Here is a 19,157-nt window from a genome sequence, read left to right as displayed (position 1 = left end):
AAGGTCTATTTCACAGACAAAATCCTGGAAAAGCATCAGGCCCAGACAAGATAACTCCTTCTTGCTTGAAAGCTTGTGCTGATCAATTGGTCCCCATCTTCACCCAAATCTTTAATAAATCACTAGAGATGTTCCTATGTTCCTTCTTGCTTCAAATGTTCTACTATCATCCTAGGGCCAAAGAAACCCTCTATCAAAGAACTGAATAACTACAGACCGGTTGCTCTGACATCCGTAGTTACGAAAGCCTTTGAAAGGTTAGTGCTGGCCCACCTGAAAACCATCACAGATCTGCTATTAAACCCCTTGCAGTTTGCCTACTGAGCAAATAGGTTAGCAGATGATGCTGTTAATATGGCTCTGCACTACATTCTACAACATCTTGAATCTCCAAAGATCTATGCAAGGGTACTTTTTGTAGATTTCAGTACCATCATTCCAGACATTCTTCTCACTAAACTAAATCAGCTAGCCGTGTCTGACCACACCTGTAACTAGATCGTAAGCTTTCTAACAGGAAGCAGCAAGTGAAGCTAGGCAAAAATCACATCAGATACCTGTACAATTAGCACAGCCCCCCCCCCAGGGCTGTTTGCTCTCTCCTCTCTATATACTGATGACTGCATCTCAGAAGATCCCTCTGTTAAAGTACAGAAGTTTGCAGATAATACAATAGTGATTGGCTTCATTAGAAACAACAACAAATCGGCATACAGATGGGAGGTCGAACAACTAGCCTTGTGGTGTGGCTGGAACAATCTTGAACTGAACACACTCAAAGCTGTAGAAATGATAGTAGACTTTAGGAGAAACCCTACAACCTCTTACAATACTAGACAACACAGTGTCAACAGTAGACACCTTCAAGTTTCTAGGTTCTATAATATCTCAAGATTTAAAATGGACACCTAACATCAAAAATGTAATCAAAAAAGCACAACAAAGAATGTTCTTCCTGCGCCAACTCAGAAAACTCAGACTGCCCAAGGAGTTGCTGATACAGTTCTACAAAATAATTATTGAGTCTGTCATTTGCACTTCTATAACTGTCTGGTTTGGCACTGCAGCCAAACAAGACAAACACAGACTTCAACGGATAGTTAGAACTGCAGAAAAAACAACTACCAGCCTGCATTCCATTGAGGACCTGTAGCTGTGAAAATATCTACAGACCCCTCACATCCTGGACATAAACTATTTCAACTTCTTCCCTCAAGAGGACGCTACAGGGCATTGCACACCAGAACAACTAGACATAAGGACAGTTTTTTCCCCCATGCCGTCACTCTGCTTAACAACTAATTCCTACAACACTGTCAAAATACTTAGTAAAGCTTTATTACTATGATACTCATCTTTCCTATTACCTATCCTTATCTTCTCATGACTATAACTTTGCTGCTTGTATCTTACAATTTATATTGGGTTTTTTTGTACCCTAGTATGATTTATGTTGTTTGCTTAGGTAGTACTCTATGACTATCACTAAGTGTTGCATCTTATGATTTATGATGAAGTGTTGTTATTTCACGATTTATGATGTATTTTCATGTTGTATATGATCATGATTATCACTATTACTTTCATGTACGCTGAGAGCTTATGCATTGGAAACAAATTCCTTGTGTGTCCAACCACACATGGCCAATAAAGAATTCTATTCTATCCTATCCTATCCTGACTATATAATTTATTATATTCTTGTTTACATCAATGTACCCTCCTCCAAATTAAGCCAAAAAATTGCATTAAAGAAATTCATAGGGCTCCAACTAGTTAGCTTATTTTCATGGGTATCACTGTGTTATTGCAGATAATGCCCTTTATATGCTATGCAGGAAAAACAATAATGCTTGTGGCTAATAAAATAATCAAAGGACCAGTCATCATTATGTGAACACCTTTCATAACTTCTCCTCTGTAAGGCCAATAAGGCTGCAAGATGTAATTGCTTCCTAAATATTCCATTAAATGCTTTAAAAGAGATGCAGGATTATGTCTCAGCACTGAAGAAGTAGAAAAGATCCATGATTCCAACAACTGATATCATTCTACACTTTGTGTTTAGAAAAGTTGACTGTGAGCCTATCAGAGATATTCTGCATTTTATTTAAAATTTCCAACTTTCTGCTTAGCTGTACACACTTCAGAACCCAATAATAAAACTGCTGCCTTAATTCAAACCACTGAGCAACAAATAAAGGAGCATTATACTACTTGCTATTCGGGGACATCAAACAATTTAAATGCTTTATGGAGGCTTTTTCAAAAGCTCTGATGTATTTTGGCTTTTTATGCATAAATATACAGGTAGTTCTTGACTTATAACTATAATTAGCACCTGAATTTTGGTCGCTAAGCGATGCAGTCACTAAGCAAGTGACCAGACTTAATTTTATGACTTTTTTTACTGTAATTATTGAGTGAATCACATGGTCTTTAAACAAATTTGGATTCCCCAATTGACTGCTTATTGGAAGCTAGCTGGGAAAGTCATATAATTCTAAGACACTGCAACTGTCATAAGTATAAGCCAGTTGCCAAGTGCTTAAACTGTGAACACATGACTACAGGGAGATGTGCATGCAGGTGCAATAGTTCTAATTTTGTGGACCAATCATAAGCCACTTTTCTCAAGGCCATAACTTCAAATCATCATTAAACTAATATTCCTAGGTTGAGACTATCTGTATCATTATAACCCACTGTAAGGATCTGCCTCAATCAGTTCTCCTAAGAAAGCAGAACTCTTGAAATGGACATCATTTCAAAAAAAAACTTTTATTGGAAGGTGTTGACAGCAGTAACAGAAGGCAGGATCTGAGGATTTCCTGCGCGAATCAATAAGTCAAAGGAGTCAGTGAAAACCCCACCCCAACTGTCCCTCCGGATAGTTCAAATGGGCCAATCCACAGGTGTGAAAATGTTGTGGGAATGGAGCAGTAAGGTGCCACTTCCAAGGCTGTTAGGTCTCCGTGCCTCCAGAGATAAGGCAGATGGCTGGAAGTACATTCCATTCTCACCCCGAGAAAGAAACATTGAAGAGGATGGAGCAAGGAACAAAGCAAAGGAAATACACTGCATCAACCCCAAGCTCCCCCCTCCCCCCTCGAGAAATGGCAGAATCCGAAAAAGAACAAAAAGCCCAATGCCCATAGAAAGACGGTTCTGACACCCAGATGGCAATATATAAAAGATGACCAATAGATGGCGCTCTAGTTTCATTTTTCGTTCACAAAAAAAGGACAGGCAAACAGATTTTAGGATGTTGAACATGATCTGAGTGAATCACTATTTTCTAATATGATTGGTCTTTGCTGTATTCCCATATGAAATGGACTTTTATAATTAACAATACGGAATAATTTAAATACAAGGTAACATTATGGCTTCAAGCTTTACAACCCCCCCTATTCTTTATTTATTACCTTTCTCTTAAAAAAAAATAACTTCACCATTTTTAAACAAGAGTTCAAATACGCAAATCCTGAGTTTCATAAATTCATGAAGAAGCACAGAAAACTGCAGGGGCTCCGAACAGCTGGATTCGGGAATGATCCATTTTATCATTTGTACTATGCTGAAGAGTTCATGAGCTCATCTACCACTGCAACCTAGAGCCAGATCATGCAAAATCTTGGAAAGGAGGTACAAGGTGAGCCTTCAGAAGAATGGGGCATATTCAGTCTGTATACAATACACTTCAATTTTCAAAGTCACCAGTTCTTCATGGCCCTGATTGTTGTTGTCCAAACTACTTAAGGTGTGGGAATAGCCAAGGTCCACTTTCCATCACCCATCTGGAAGGGATAGTTTTTGAAGTTCTTGCCTAATTCTGATGTCCACAAACCATGGAGTTTAGAAGCTTGAACATGTAGCGGAAGAGGAATCCTTGTCCATGGAGGGCAGGTCATTTAATGAAGAGCATTTTGGGGGCGCAGCAGCTCTTTCAATCACTTGGCTTTTGAGGGTAGAGTAGACACTAATGTGAGCACACTCAACAAGTTCATAGGAGCAGCTGAAAAACTGGAAGGTGGATGGGGAAGAATTCTTTTGCTACACACAGTGAAGCAGAACACATCGAGACAATGTAAATCATTCATAGCTGGCACTGGTAAAGTTTATATGCATGTGTGTGTGTATGTGTGTGTGTATATGTGAAGGGGAAGGTCTTATACCCAAGGAGAAGCCAAGCCATCTTGTCAGTGTGAGAGAGAAGCCCTCCTCCAAGCCAAGAGATATTAAGGCAACAAGTTCCCAGGAACCAGGCAATTGTACTATGACTCCACTGCTCCTCTGTCCAGAGATGCCCCATTAAATTGCGTATTTGAGTGGAAAGGATAAGATGGCTCCTAAAGCCAGACCCAAGGAGAGGAAGAAGGCCATGATGGCTCCAGCAGTTTCTGCTTCATGAGATAGCACCTTCCTAGAAGGAAAAATAAAAACTAGTCAGCTCAGCTTAACAACCAGCCATCCAAATATCAGCTGCTTTTCCTTCTCTGCAATTCATTCATCTCAAGCCACACTTACTTGGGTCCAAAGCACATGCAGAGGCTGGCCAAGTAACCATTGGAGAAGGAGAATAACAGCATGAAGGTGAGGTACCAGGCATCGTGAGCAAAGATGACAGGCAGGTTCTGGCGGTCCACCACGTTACACAGCATGAAGAGGGGAATGAAAATCACACGGATAATCACCAGGAAGGGTAACAGGCGGCTCTCCTTTCCAGGCTGTGGGAAGGGAAGAACAAGAATAATATATTATGATATCAACATTGGTCATCGTGATAAAAAGAAGACTGGAAAATTATATCATAAACACAACTCTACAAAAATTTGTCCCTATTGTTTAAATGCCTTCTCTGGCCCAGTGTAACAAATAAATAAACGCTAGTAAGATATACAGTATATTAACAATTCATTCCTGTAGATCAGGTGTAGATTTCCCCTTTTGCTATGCTCAAAAAGTCCACAATTCTTATTGTCTTGTTGATACGGGGTACAGCCATGATTTTATCTTTAACATATAATGATAAAACTAGAGCCATATTAATGCTTACCAAGAATGTGGCAATAATAGGACACATTCATTTCCAACTCCTAAACTGCATGGTTAAGAGCAAAACAATTATGAGAACTTTTAAATCAATTTTATGTGAGATATCTGGTATACGTAAAATACTTTTTCCTCTATTAGCCTCCTTTAAAAATCATAGACTATTTTCATAAGATTTAAAATAACTCTCCAAAAGCTAACCAGGGTACAATACATTCATACTTAGAGGATGCATAAATAACTATTTCCTATACTAAAAAGCAGAGACATCACCTTGCCAACAAAAGTGCGTATAGTCCAGGCCATGGTTTTCCCAGTTGCAATGTATGGCTGTGAAAGATGGACCATAAGAAAGGCTGAGCGCCAAAGAATTGAGGCCTTTGAACTATGGTGCTGGAGAAGACTCCTGCGAATCCCTTGGACTGCAAGGTGTTCAAACCGGTCAGTCCTAGAAGAGATTAACCCCGACTGCTCTTTAGAAGGCCAGATCCTGAAGTTGAAACTCAAATACTTTGGCCACCTAATGAGAAGGAAGGACTCACTGGAGACGAGCCGAATGCTGGGAAAGATTGAGGGCAATAGAAGAAGGGGACGACAGAGAATGAGATGGCTGGATGGAGTCACTGAAGCAGTAGGTGTGAATTTGAATGGACTCCAGAAGATGGTAGAGGACAGGAAGGCCTGGAGGAACGTTGTCCATGGAGTCGCGATGGGTCGGACACGACTTTGCAACTAACAATAATAAAATAAAAACAAATTCCCTTGGCAGGGAATTTTCACTTTACAAATTAAAATCACCTGTTGGGGAAAGGTTTATCACTCGGCATTTATTTTAACTGCCAATAGTGATGGCATTAGGAGACTTTCAGAATTTACTTTCTCTATATACTCGACTTGAGCATTATCGCTTAAAATTAGAATAACAGAGTTGGAAGGGACCTTGTAGGTCATGTAATCCAATCCCCCATCCAAGTAGGAGACCCTACACCATTTCTGACAGAAGGCAGTCCAGTCTCTTGAAAGCTTCCAGTGAGGAAACTCCCACAACATGTGGAGGCAAACTGTTCCATTGGTGGATTGTTCAGAAAATTTCTCCTTATTTCTAGGTTGAATCTCTCCTTGATCAGTTTCCATCCGTTATTCCTTGTCTGGCCTTCAGATGCTTTGGAAAATAAGTTGTCCCTCTCCTCTCTGTGACAGCCCCTCAAATATTGGAACACTGCTATCATGTCTCCCCTGGTCCTTCTCTTCACTAGAGTAGCCATGCCCAGTTCCTGTAACGGTTCTTCATATGTTTTAGCCTCCAGTCTCCTAATCATTCTTGTTGGTCTTCTTTGCACTTTTTCTAGAGTCTCAACATCTTTTTTATAGTTTGGAGACCAAAACTGGTTGCAGTATTCTAGGTATGGTCTTACTAAGGCTTTATAGAGTAGTATTAGTACCTCACATGATCTTGATTGAATCCTTCTGTTAATGCAACTTAGGATTGCATTGGCTTTTTTGGCTGCTGCTGCACTGTTGGCTCATATTTAATTGATTGTCCACTAAGACTCCAAGATCCCTCTCACAGTTATTGCTATGAAACCTGGTTTCACCCAATCTATATGTGTACTTTTGGTTTTTCTTGCCTAAGTGTAAGACTTTACTTGATCCATTACTATTTGATCTAAATCCTAACAAGTATTGGAATCACTTTGAACCCTGCACGTAATGCCACAAACTGCCTATGGAGAACACTGGCTAACGTTATCCAGGAAAAGCTTACAGTATGAGAGGGACACAAAGGTAAATGTTTTGTAATAAATTGGGCTTCTTGTAATATTATTACTTTGGAGCAATGCAATTCTGATTAAGCCATTTCTAGATACATTTCATAACTGAAAAGTTAGTTTGGTTTACCTCAGACTGCTGGTTAGCAATTTACTCAAGTCAGGCATTTGTTACTTAATCTGTCTTGTCCAAATGAAGATTCGCAGTTGTTGGAAGAACAAATTAGAGCTCTTAGGCCATTAGATGCCTTGAATAGGTGGAGGCAGGTAGCCTCTGATTTACGATTGGTTGCTAGCAATGGTTTGAAGTTATAACGTATCCCACTGTCATAATTGTATGATGTGTGGCCCACCACCTATTGGTCACATGACCACATTTCAGGTGATTAGAACTGGCCCACATTTACAGCTGTTTACAATGTCCTATAGTAATATGACTGTGATTTATAATGTTTTTACCGAAAACTAATGTTTACTTCCATTTTCAACAAAAATGCCCCATAGCAAACAGTGGGTTTGCATAATGACCACGTTTGTTTTATGACCATTCTATTTGCTTAATAACTGCCACAAAAAGGTTGTAAAATTGGGCCCAGTCACAAAATGACCGACTTTACGACCATTACGATTTACGACCATAAAGGGCAGGCCCCATTTCTGTTGTACATCGAGGACTACCTGTAATGTATTTACCTGGTTTTTACATCAACTGGAGGTTATGTGGAACTATTGGCAAAGCTAATATTTTAAAATTAAGGGGCATTTTTTCACTGATTTCCACGCAATCAATACTTATTTACTTTAATCTCAATCCTTTCATATTTCTGACTTGGGAATAATTTTTTATCTGGAGTGAGCTGGGTCTTGTGTTTGCCTGTCTGTAGAAAGGTAAGTGCAAGCTCTATAAAGCTCTAGTAAGGCCACACCTAGAATACTGCATTCCAGTTTTGGTCACCACATTATAAGAAAGATGTTGAGACTCTAGTAAGAGTGCAGAGAAGAGCAACAAAGATGATTAGGAGCCTGGCGATTAAAACATATGAAGAATGGTTACAAGAACTTGTGAAGAGAAGGACCAGGATGAGATGATAGCAGTGTTCCAATATTTGAGGGGCTGTCACAGGGAGAAGGGGAACAATTTATTTTCCAAAGCACCCAAAGGCCACAGAAGGAACAATGGATGGAAACTGATCAAGGAGAGGTTCAACCTAGAAATTAAGAGAAATTTTCTGACAACAATCAACCAATGGAACAGCTTGCTTTCAGAAGTTGTGGATGCTTCATCACTGGAAACTTTCAAGAAGAGACTGGACAGCCACTTGTCAGAAAAGGTATAGGTTCTCCTGCTTGAGCAGGGGTTGGACTACATGACCTACAAGGTCCCTTCCAACTCTGTTATTATTCTATTCTAATGGGAGTTTTCTTATGCTGGGGCAACAGAATTGGAAAGGAGGCATCCTGTGGATGGAGGCCATTATTTTGAATGTTTCTCTAGATTTTATTCTGTAATTACATGTGCATTAAGGAGAGAGGCTATAGCTTAATACATTCACTATTATTTTGGCTCCTTTTTTACATGGAGTTTTTCGAAGGTGGGCATATAAATGAGATCTACCAATTGAGATCAAAGTGCTGCAATCATTCTATCATCTCTTTCCTTTGCCAACTCACTTCATTGCTGGCCTCAGCCACAATTTAACTTTGTTTATATGGAAAAACCACAGCAGAAATTACTTGAAAGTGATGAGAGTTACCGTCCTTGATCAGAAAGAAAAACAAGATATATGGCCCATACAGCTTTGATTGTTTCAATAAGTGTCAGGAACTAATAATAAGAAAAAAATAATATTCAGAGTGAAAATACGATGAGGGATTTTCTCTGAATAGAAATACGAAAGGACATATCTGTTCTATTTACAGTATATGATGTCATTGTTAAATTTTATTTATTATTATATTAGATTTAGAATCCCGCCTAACCAACATATTATATTTAGGGAAGAATATTTTAAAAAGTCCTCTTAAATTGTATAATTTTATTATTTTTTGTGAGAAATAATCTGAAAGTTCCCTTTTCAAAAGATCTCTCTCTCTTTCTCAACCGTGTATGTGTGTATGTGTGTGTGTGTGTGTGTTCATGTCTGTGTCTATGTGAAGGAAAATGTTTGAACATTTTTTGCAAATACTAATATTTATTTAGTTTATTAATCTGTTTTTACTGAGTCACAGTGTTATGTTTCATGAAGTACCTTTAGTACAGTATACTATTCAAATTATAAATCAGAAAACAGTTTTTCCTCATACATTCTTGGGCTTCAGAGGGCTCCAGAGCTGGGTGTGCCAGCCAAAATACCACTGGCCATATCCTTTGTAGTAGAAGCTGTGTTGGCTGCTCCGCAGAGCTTAGGCCAGGGAACTGGACATTGTGGCTTTCTTGTTTTCCACATTCATTATATGCTTCCTTTAGTTCTACCTCCTCCACAGCCACACTTCTCTATATTTGAACAAAAATATCAGATTGAAAGGACAGCTGTTCTTCGGTTCTGGGTCACCGTCAGACAAAACACTGAGCAGTCATTCCACAAAACCAATAATGAACCAATCAGAAGGGGAAAAATAATCCTAAAAAAAAACCCAGTTGTAAAACTCACCCAAACAAACAGGAAACTCTAAAAAAAAAAAAAAAAACCCATGTTCTTTCCTCAACTTTGGCAAGGAGACAGTACAACCCTTAGATCATTTCTTACTCAGAACTTCAGAGGACTTGTTAACCTGTCTCCTTTTCCCTATCTAGATCACATTTCAGCTCATTCTGCCAAAAAAAAGTATTTTTAGTATAGTTAGCATCAAGTTAATCTGCAGTTTAAATTTGAACATTAAATGTGAGTTCAGAGAATTCTCTTCAGGATATATCAGAACTGGAGCACTTTCTGAATTCAGAGCCCAGGCTTCATCAGTAAGCTGTTGGGAAAGGCTACAATTTACTGATAAAACACACGATTTGAATTTTGAAAGTTCCTGTTTTACCTGAAGTCTTGGAAACTTATAGCCAGTCAAAGTAGATCTGTTAACAACTGCTATGAATCTTTAGGAGTACAAATGTATAATTTAACACCTTTTGGGGTAGCAGGATTATAGAAGAATGGAATTGATCTCATGGGGCTAAATGATCTGATTCAGGCTAAATGTAGTTTTTTTCAATAACAGAGAATTTATGTCAACCTCATCATTTCATGCAAGATTGTAAATAAAGGTTATATATATATTTTAAAATCAGCTACCTCAACTATACATACTTGCTCTCTAAACTGGAAATGTTTTTTCCCTCTTCTGTAACATACCATTTGGCCTTCCTACTAGGATCATCTATCAGGTCTAATGGCATCTTTCTGTGGGTGCAGACCAAATTATGTCATAGTGCCTTATATATGTTTATTGGAAGGCTAATTACTTCAATGGAATAGAAATAAAATAATTCTTTTCATCCCAATGAAACATATGAATCTCTCCAAAAAAAGGAAAGAGAAGGCTCTTTCCAAAAACCGAGTGACATAGTCAAACATATCCTAGATTGTTAGTTCCAATTTAACTCAGAAACTTTCACTGACAGGGCAATGAAACTTCTGAGAACAGAATGAGACTTTCTGAAGTTTTGCTTGGTTGCAAAAATAGCATTATTCCCCCTTGGAGCTGGATAATCAGGGACTCGCTTTAGATGTTAAAGTGGTTGAAAAGCCCTCTCTCCCCTTCATTTCCCATGTGTGTTGTGGGAGACATACAAAATAAGACTTTTTGCCAGAGGGAAGGCAGCAGCAGGAAGAAGTGCCAGACCAAGGAAAGGAAGGTTCTGTGTGGCTCATCAGCCTCAAACCACCCACCCATCATCTCTGTGGAGTCAAACTTTCCACAAAGAAGTTTGGTAAACATATTTTGTGCACACCCATCTTTCTCTTTGGGATAAGCCTGAGAAGGCTGGGCAGGAGGGAAAGCAGCCAACATAACTGATCCCAGTACAAAGGGAGAAACTGGAACTGGGATGGGTTTCCTGCTGAAGGTGTACAGTATACAAGGTTGTACAACGACAACCTTAATCAATCTTAATCAAGCAGTCTTATTAAGATTATGCTGAAGCTATTGGCCTGAAAGGTAAGGGCTGACATAATGTTTCAAATGCTGAGCTGAAGTGATAGTGGGGAAATATATTTCTCCCAGCCCCCATGAGAAATGTTTTCGGCTTCTTTATTGTCATTCAAGATCTTGGGTTGCTCTGTAATATTTCTTTTTTAGCCCTTCAACCTGAGTATCCCTATGCTGTGCCAGATAGACTGTAAATTGTAAATAGTGAGTGCGGGATTACTGACTAGACAACTGGAAGTGCCCTCACCAAATAGGTGGGCAATAGATGACAGGAAAAAAACAGACCTTATTATTTGGACAAAGAAACTAATATGTCATCCCTGCATTTTTCTTTCTTTCTTCCATTGTTACTCATGTGTCTAGTTAATTAGACTGTCAGACTTATTTTTTTTCCATTAATCATTTTTCTTCTTTGCCTGCTTGAAGTATTTTCCTTCTCCCTCATCCCGCCTCTTAAGCTCCTTTTTTATGATTCCTGGTGATTTGTCAACTTAAGACTTCTCTCCACAGTTGACTTTTTGTGGCACCTTTATTGTACAAAAATTACACCAATAATATTCGTTCATTATTTAGATTTTTTTTATTTACTAGTAAGCAACTTGAAAATCTGTCTCCTGCCTCTTCTTACTTCTTTGCTGTTATGTTGCAGTATGAGTATATAACTAGCATTTGTTATTCAAAGGTAAGTTCAGACTATTCTACCATCTTTATTTGTGGCACTTCCGTGCCATTGCCAGATCAGTCTTCTTTTCTTTATATCACATACATAAGCAATAAGCAGCATTACACAACTTAGCCAGGCTTATCGGAAATGGCTTCATCAGGATCACTGTCTTTAATATTTTTCCTTCTTCAATGTATATAGTTATGAGATTTACTGCCCCATTTAAGGAAAAACTGAACAAAAAGTACTATTCTTCCTCAGATCCTTCTGTATTTTTTCCTCAGAACTCTTTTTTCACAAAAGTACCTTTTTTCTTGATCCTAGCTCAGAAGACATATCTGAACGTTAAGAGGGTGGATTAACTGACTACCATAAAGCTTAGTTTCCCTATACTCACCCAAACACAGACAGCTGTGAGGCTCCTTCCTGCCCAATCAAAGATGTTAAACATCAGGAAACAAGCAACTGGGCTGAAATAGTCAACTGAAGAGAGAATAATAGAGAAGTGTGGTCAGTCTCAGGACTAGAACTCTTGTCTGCTGCAGTGTCCAATGGGCAATATCGAGATGACTTTAGCCAGGCTCAGGCAGATAGTACATGTTAGCTCCTCTTTTCCATCTTCTTCAAACCGATAATAATAACGACACGGAAAGCTGTGAGGGATTTTTACCAAATCATTACTGAAGCACTTGTGAATCTGTTTGTCTAAGTAAACATAGCAGAATCCTGAAGTTCGAGTTTGCAATTTAGGTCTGATGAAGGAGAAGAATCTGAAGATAGACATGAGACTAAAACAGCACCTTACATACAGATCTGAATAGTCTAAGAATTCCTTTTAACTTTCCTTTTGATTTGATCTGTTTTAGAAAGGTTGATCTGATCTTCAAAGCCTGCTCTGTCTTCAAAAAGAAGTGTGCATCCATAATTTCTCAACATGGATTTTTTTCTAACAGGTTTATACCAATCCTCATTCTTCTTCAATTCTAATCTGGATTATTATTACCTCTCTAGTCTATTTGAGTCCATCATCACAATGCTCAATTAATGTAATACAGTGATTATGTTTAATTCTTTATTAAATACTTCCTTAGAATTAAGAACCAGTACATTGTAAAATATGTGGAACTGGAGAGTGCAAAATAAAATAAAATAAACAATAAAGTATCTATATAGTCTATTGTGGGATAATAAATGACATAAATGTATGTGGATGTGGGAAGAGCAACACCCACAAAACAGGAAAACAAACAAATTGTGTCTTCATCAGATATGGAAAACTAAACAGAAAGGGTTTATTTAGTTTTCAGTATTTTCCTAACTACTTTGTCCCACACCCTATCCTTCTCTTCCAGGTCTTCCCACTCTCCAGTCTAAATACACCCATACTTAATCATCTTTACTCATAGTAAGACTCCTACAAATGCAGATGGCAAATAAAGTTAAGGCTAAGCAGACTGCCAGGAGACTTTCTGTAAACTGATCCAGAGGAACTTTAGCTTACAAGAGAAACCTTTTGTGAACTCTGCACATCTCTGTAATCTTGCCATTCTGTGACTTACAATGTGATCTGAACTTCATATAGCTTCTATTAACAGATTCTAAGATTCTAGTTAAATTAAGACAAAGTGGTATGCATAGAAAGATACCAAGATTACCTGGATAAGTCAGCTGGCTATTGGAACAATATGCTGTGGACACATTATTTATTTATTTATTTATTTAATAAAATTTATAGACCGCCCCACTCCCGCAGGACTCCGGGCGGTTTACAATAAAAACAACATAACTTAACAAGACAAACAATACAGTAACATTCATCCAGAGGTCAGATTTTATAAACCCCAGGCCTGCCGGAAAAGGTCTTAAGCAGCTTGCGGAAAACCAACAGGGTGGGAGCGGTCCTAATCTCCGGGGGGAGCTGATTCCAAGACGTGGGCGCCATCACAGAGAAAGCCCTCCCCCGCGGCCCCGCCAAATGGCACTGCTTGGCCAACGGGACCTGAAGGAGGCCCAGCCTGTGGGAACTAACCGGACGAAGGGAACTATGAGGTAGTAGGCGGTCTTGCAAATAGCCTGGCCCTGAGCCATATAGAGCTTTAAAGGTAATAACCAACACCTTGAATTGGACCCGGAGATCAATAGGCAACCAGTGCAGCTCACGGAGGATAGGTGTAACGTGGGTGTACTGAGGAGCACCCACTATCACTCGCGCGGCTGCATTCTGGACCAACTGTAGTCTCCGAATATTTTTCAAGGGTAGCCCCACGTAGAGCGCGTTGCAGTAGTCCAGACGTGAGGTGACAAGGGCATGAGTGACTGTAAGGAGAGCCTCCCGGTCCAGGTAGGGTCGCAACTGGTGCAACAGCCGAACTTGTGCAAAGGTCCTCCCAGCCACAGCCATCAAATGATGTTCCAATTTCAGCTGTGGATCAAGGAGGACACCCAAGTTGCGAACCCGCTCCGAAGGGGATATATTTTCCCCTGCTAGAGTCAACACTGGACAGTTAACATGATCCTTGGGAGGCAACATCCAAAGCCACTTGGTCTTGTCAGGAGTGAGCCTGAGTCTGTTAACCCCCATCCAGACCCTCACTGCTTCAGGGCAACGGCCCATCACATCAGCCGCTTCACTGAGAGAGCTCGGGGAAGAGATATATAGCTGGGTATCATCAGCATACTGATGAAACCTCACCCCGTGCTGTCTGATGATCTCACCCAGCAGCTTCATGTAAATGTTAAATAGGAGGGGGGAGAGGACTGACCCCTGTGGCACCCCGCATTCAAGGGGCCTCGGGGTTGACCTCTGCCCCCCCACCAGTATCGATTGCGACTGGCCAGAGAGGTAGGAGGAGAACCACCATAAAACGGTGCCTCCCACTCCCACCCCTCCAAGTCGTCGCAAAAGGATACCATGATCGATGGTATCAAAAGCCGCTGAGAGGTCAAGTAGCACCAAGACAGAGGAATAACCCCTGTCTCGGGTCCGCCAGAGATCATCCATCAGCGCGACCAAAGCAGTTTCTGTGCTGAAACCGGGCCTGAAGCCAGATTGAAAAGGGTCTAGGTAATCTGCTTCATCCAGAGACCGTCGGAGCTGGAGCGCCACCACTCTCTCCCCAAAAGGGGAGATTGGAGACTGGGTGGAAGTTGTTTTAATCAGCCGGATCCAGGGTGAGAAGGGGCCTCACAACTGCTTCCTTCAAGGGTTGCGGGAAAGACCCCCTCCCTCAACGAAACGTTGATCAACACCTGGAGCCAGCCTCGTGTCACCTCCTTGGCGGCCGAGACCAACCAGGAAGGACATGGGTCCAGTAAACAAGTGGAGGCGCTCATCACTCCCACCGCTCTGTCAACATCTTCAGCAGTCACAAACTCAAATTCATCCCATAAAACCGAGCTAAGACCTGCCCCGGTCATGTCAGAAGGCCCTGCCCAATCGGAGTCTAGGTCTGTCTGAATCTGAGCGATTTTATCTGATAGAAACTACACAAATTCGTCCGCCCTACCCTGTAAGGGCTCCCCGGCTTCCCGAACATTAAGTAGGGAACGGGTCACCCTAAACAGGGCTGCGGGGCGAGATTCTGCAGACGCAATAAGTGCAGAAAAATGCAAACATTTTGCCGCTCGTATCACCACTAAATAAGTCCTAATATAGGCTCTTAAAAGTGTCCGGTCGGGTTCGGAGTTACTAGCCCTCCAGCATCGCTCTAGACGTCTCTTCTGACGCTTCATTTCCCGTAGCTCCTCGGTAAACCAAGGTGCCCTCCAGGATCCACAATCACGGAGAGGTCGCAAAGGCGCAATCCGGTCTAACGCCCCTGATGCTGCCTTATTCCAAGCAGCAACCAAGGACTCAGCCAGTTCATGGAGGAGGGAATCAGGAAAACCCCCAAGCGCTATTCTGAACCCCTCCGGGTCCATTAACCGCCTGGGGCGGAACCACCTAATCGGTTCCGTCTCCGTGCAGTGGGGGAGTAGGACCGAGAAATCTAACCTCACCAGGAAGTGATCCGACCATGACAAGGGAGAAGTAACTATACCCCTTAAATCAAAATCACGTCTCCACTGCCCCGAGAGGAATACCAAGTCGAGCGTGTGTCCTCCTATGTGGGTCGGACCCTGAATTATCTGGGTCAGGTCTATGGTTGTCATGGAAGCCATGACCTCCTGAGCTGCACCGGAGGATTCGCCGAGTGACGGCAAGTTGAAATCCCCCAGCACCATAAGCCTGGGGAATTCCACCGCCAACCCGGCTACCCCCTCCAGCAGCTCAGGCAGGGCTGTTGTCACATAGCTGGGAGGCAGGTATGTCAGCAACAAGCCCAACTGAACCCTTGAATCCAACCTCAAGAGAAGGGACTCACACCCAACAACCTCTGGGGCAGGGATCCTGCGAGGTCTCAAGGATTCTCGGACAAGAATCACCACTCCCCCACCCCTTCCCTAAATCGCGGTTGGTGCATTATCTGAAACCCGTCTGGGCACATCTCCGAGAGAGGAACACCTCCCTCTTGGCCCAGCCAGGTCTCAGTGATACATGCCAGGTTGGCCTCCTCATCCAGTATCAGGTCCCGGATGAGGGGAGCTTTATTAATAACCGACCTGGCATTAAGAAGCAGCAACCTGAGGCCAGGGTCCTGAACACCCTCCTCTCCAGGTATTGGAGAAGAGTCCAAGGGGCCGGAACAGGTAATCGCTTTAATGCAGCGAGTCCTTGTTCCTCGAAGATGGCCCATCCCTTGGCTCCCGCCATATCTACCTCTCCCTACGGAAATGGAGAGATGGAAAGTGGAATTTTCATTATTTAGAAACATGACAGTTGGAGAAAATGAAAATAGAAGTATTTCATCTCAACTGCGAAGGAAGCCATGACAGTATCTTGGTTAGAACCAACTTTGCAGCCTCAGGATCTAGATCTAGATGGATCACAATTATAGATGCCAACAATGAATTTTGGATTATATTAACAAACTGTACAGGAAATATCAGATTGCCTGTCCATGAACTTAAGCTTAAATGTGGGCCATGCAGCATAACATTAATTTTAAGCAACACACAAATACATCTAGAACAGAATGGCTAGATGAAGCGGAAGAAATTTCATGTTTTGGAATGGATGAGTCAAAATCCTGACATGACCCAACTGAAATGGTAGATATGAAATGTTGTAAGAATTCAACCCCAAAACGTCAATGAAATGAAGCAGTTACATAAATGTCTTGCTTTGTTTGTTTTTTGTTTTGTGGGATTTAGATGGAGTTCAGATTACACTGTCATAGGACTGCAGGATTACAGATAGTTCTAAAACATTCTGAGAGTTGAAGTCCACAAGTCTTAAAATTGCCAAGTTTGAAGACCCCTGTTCTAAAAGATTCACAAACTGTTTCATCATTGTGTATCTTAATCACTTCTAAGAACCAAGTTTAGCTTACCCCAAAGTGTATTTTGTCCAATAGTTGGCCTTACTGCAACAGTGATAGTTGGGAAGACTCCAATTGTAACAGTAAAAACTAAGCAGACAGAAACAGCCATAACCCATATCTAGAAAAGAGAACATATATGCAAGGCAAATAGGTAAAGGTTTCCCTAACCAGTCATGTTGGACTCTAGGGCGCAATGCTCATCTCCATTTCATAACCAAGGGAACCAGCATTGTCTGAAGACATTTTTCATGGTAATGTGGCCAGCATGGCTATATGCCAGAGGCTCATGGAATGCTGTGGTACCTATTAATCTACTCACATTTGCCTGCTTTCAAACTGATATGTGGGCAGAAACTGGGGCAGGAATGAGAGCTCACCCTGTTGTGCGGTGCTCAGGTCTTGAAGCTGGGCTGTCAGTTTTCCAGCTGACAAGCTCAGCATCTTTAACCTCTGAGCCATCGCACTCCCTATGATTGTATTTGCAAAGGCAAAATATAATCAAAGAATTCCAGATAACAATTTTAAACAAACAAAGAAACAGAATATTAGGGTGTGAAACCCCACCCCCCCCACACCTAGGCCAATCCATAGGCCAATTACCTTTTTAAAGATGCCAAGGACTGAAGATGTGTGTCTGGCGGGAAGGGAATCTCCATTCACAGAATGGTTTCGTTCAACACCATTAACCATATCTGTAGACAGATGAAAAGGACAAGTTTGACAAAATGAACTTTTAATACATATATTTTGCAGAAACTAGGTCTGCACTTTATTATTGAACCAGTACTATGCCTTGAACCAGTACAGTGCCCCATTCCAGTACTGTACCCAATTTAAAATGTTAATTTTATTATTTAAAGCTTCATAATTCAGGGCTACTGTATCTGAAGAAGAGCCTCCTATCCTATATTCCTGCCCACGTCTTAGGTGTCAGTGAGATTTGAGCCCCAAGCACCTTTACATTCTGAACTGCAAGTGACTTTGAATAGCCCTCAGTCATGAAATGTTCTTTCCAGAGACGCTGGCCAGGAATCAATTTGGTGAAAGGCCAAGATGTTTTCTGTGCAGAGGTTTCTTAAATGCTTCTAATTGCTATTTTAAAGTGCTTTTATCTGCATGGAACTGTTTTAGTCACTGTTGCCTGTTACATTTTAATCCTTGCTGTTTTGTATATAAATGCATATGAAAAAAATGTTTAGAATTGTGGACAGCAGAAATCAGAATGAAACATTTTGTTCAGTGGAGAATATGAGGGAAATTTAACGAGAACAGACAGGTTGTAAAACCCATTATGGCATTTCAGTAAATTGTTTTTCTAAAAATGTGTTTTTGAGAGATTGCCTAAATAAACAAGAGTTCGTTTTTTTAATCACTGGCCTTCTAGTCTGGTGGGTATTTAAAGATCGGTACATCTCTTCTCACATACAATCTTTGAAAGACAATAGCAAAGGTTAGAAAATAAAAAATTGCTCAGTGGGTGCTTGCTGCTGGTTATTCTGGAGAGCCTTAGATGAAACTATTACCACTAGAAAATTGTATAAGAAATCTCAAGCTAGGCCATCAATATGTGTTGATGTGATGATGACCATGGGTTTTATTGTAACTTGCTAACTTGAAAAGAAATTAGAAGACAATAAAAATAGGCTATGTTTTTTTAATTGCCTTTTGGTTCTGATGAGGACCCCACATGTATTAAATTAAGAGATTTGCTACTTTTAAGCTTTGATATATGCCTGATTTACGGTTTCCAGCATCCCTTAACATTGGTTGCAATATTATTTGTAACTTGGGAATATCTGAAATACCACTTTTCAACCTGCATTAATGGACACGAATACATTTCCCTTTTTTCCATACTCAAGTTTTTACCTTTCTTGATGAGATCAACTTTTGTTTCCATCTCAGCCTGAGTCACAGAAGTTGCATATTCTCTCTTATTCTTCATCGAATAAAAGCAGAAAAAATCCTGGGGAAATATTAAGATACTATGCAGGTGGTGTAGAATGAAAATGAAACAGGGGTCAAAAAAACTGCTTGTGGCTGGACAATGGGAACTCTTCTGAAACAAGCTGGGTATCTTCTGACTTATTCATACCTCTTATTGAGGAC

General features: G+C 40.7%; 1 protein-coding gene across 3 annotated transcripts in view; it reads right to left on the bottom strand.

Annotated features, from left to right (window-relative positions):
- Positions 1–2,762: 2,762 nt before the first annotated feature.
- SLC29A1 (solute carrier family 29 member 1 (Augustine blood group)) overlaps positions 2,763–19,157 on the bottom strand; it is a 68,137-nt gene continuing 51,742 nt past the window's right edge. For all 3 annotated transcript variants that reach the window (XM_039347029.1, XM_039347028.1, XM_039347030.1), the window contains exons 10-15: positions 18,918–19,014; positions 17,649–17,740; positions 17,058–17,166; positions 12,023–12,108; positions 4,531–4,730; positions 2,763–4,426 (exon numbers count right to left, since the gene is read on the bottom strand). In XM_039347029.1, the coding sequence (XP_039202963.1) occupies positions 4,315–4,426; positions 4,531–4,730; positions 12,023–12,108; positions 17,058–17,166; positions 17,649–17,740; positions 18,918–19,014 (696 nt within the window). In that variant the 3' untranslated portion in view covers positions 2,763–4,314. The remainder of the gene's footprint in view (positions 4,427–4,530; positions 4,731–12,022; positions 12,109–17,057; positions 17,167–17,648; positions 17,741–18,917; positions 19,015–19,157) is intronic.

This window comes from Crotalus tigris, unplaced genomic scaffold (genome assembly GCF_016545835.1).
Source record: "Crotalus tigris isolate CLP2741 ecotype Arizona unplaced genomic scaffold, ASM1654583v1 scf7180000018048.2368360, whole genome shotgun sequence".
Taxonomy (NCBI): domain Eukaryota; kingdom Metazoa; phylum Chordata; class Lepidosauria; order Squamata; family Viperidae; genus Crotalus; species Crotalus tigris.
Note: the sequence above shows the minus strand (reverse complement) of the source record. Positions and strands in the feature narration are given on the sequence as shown.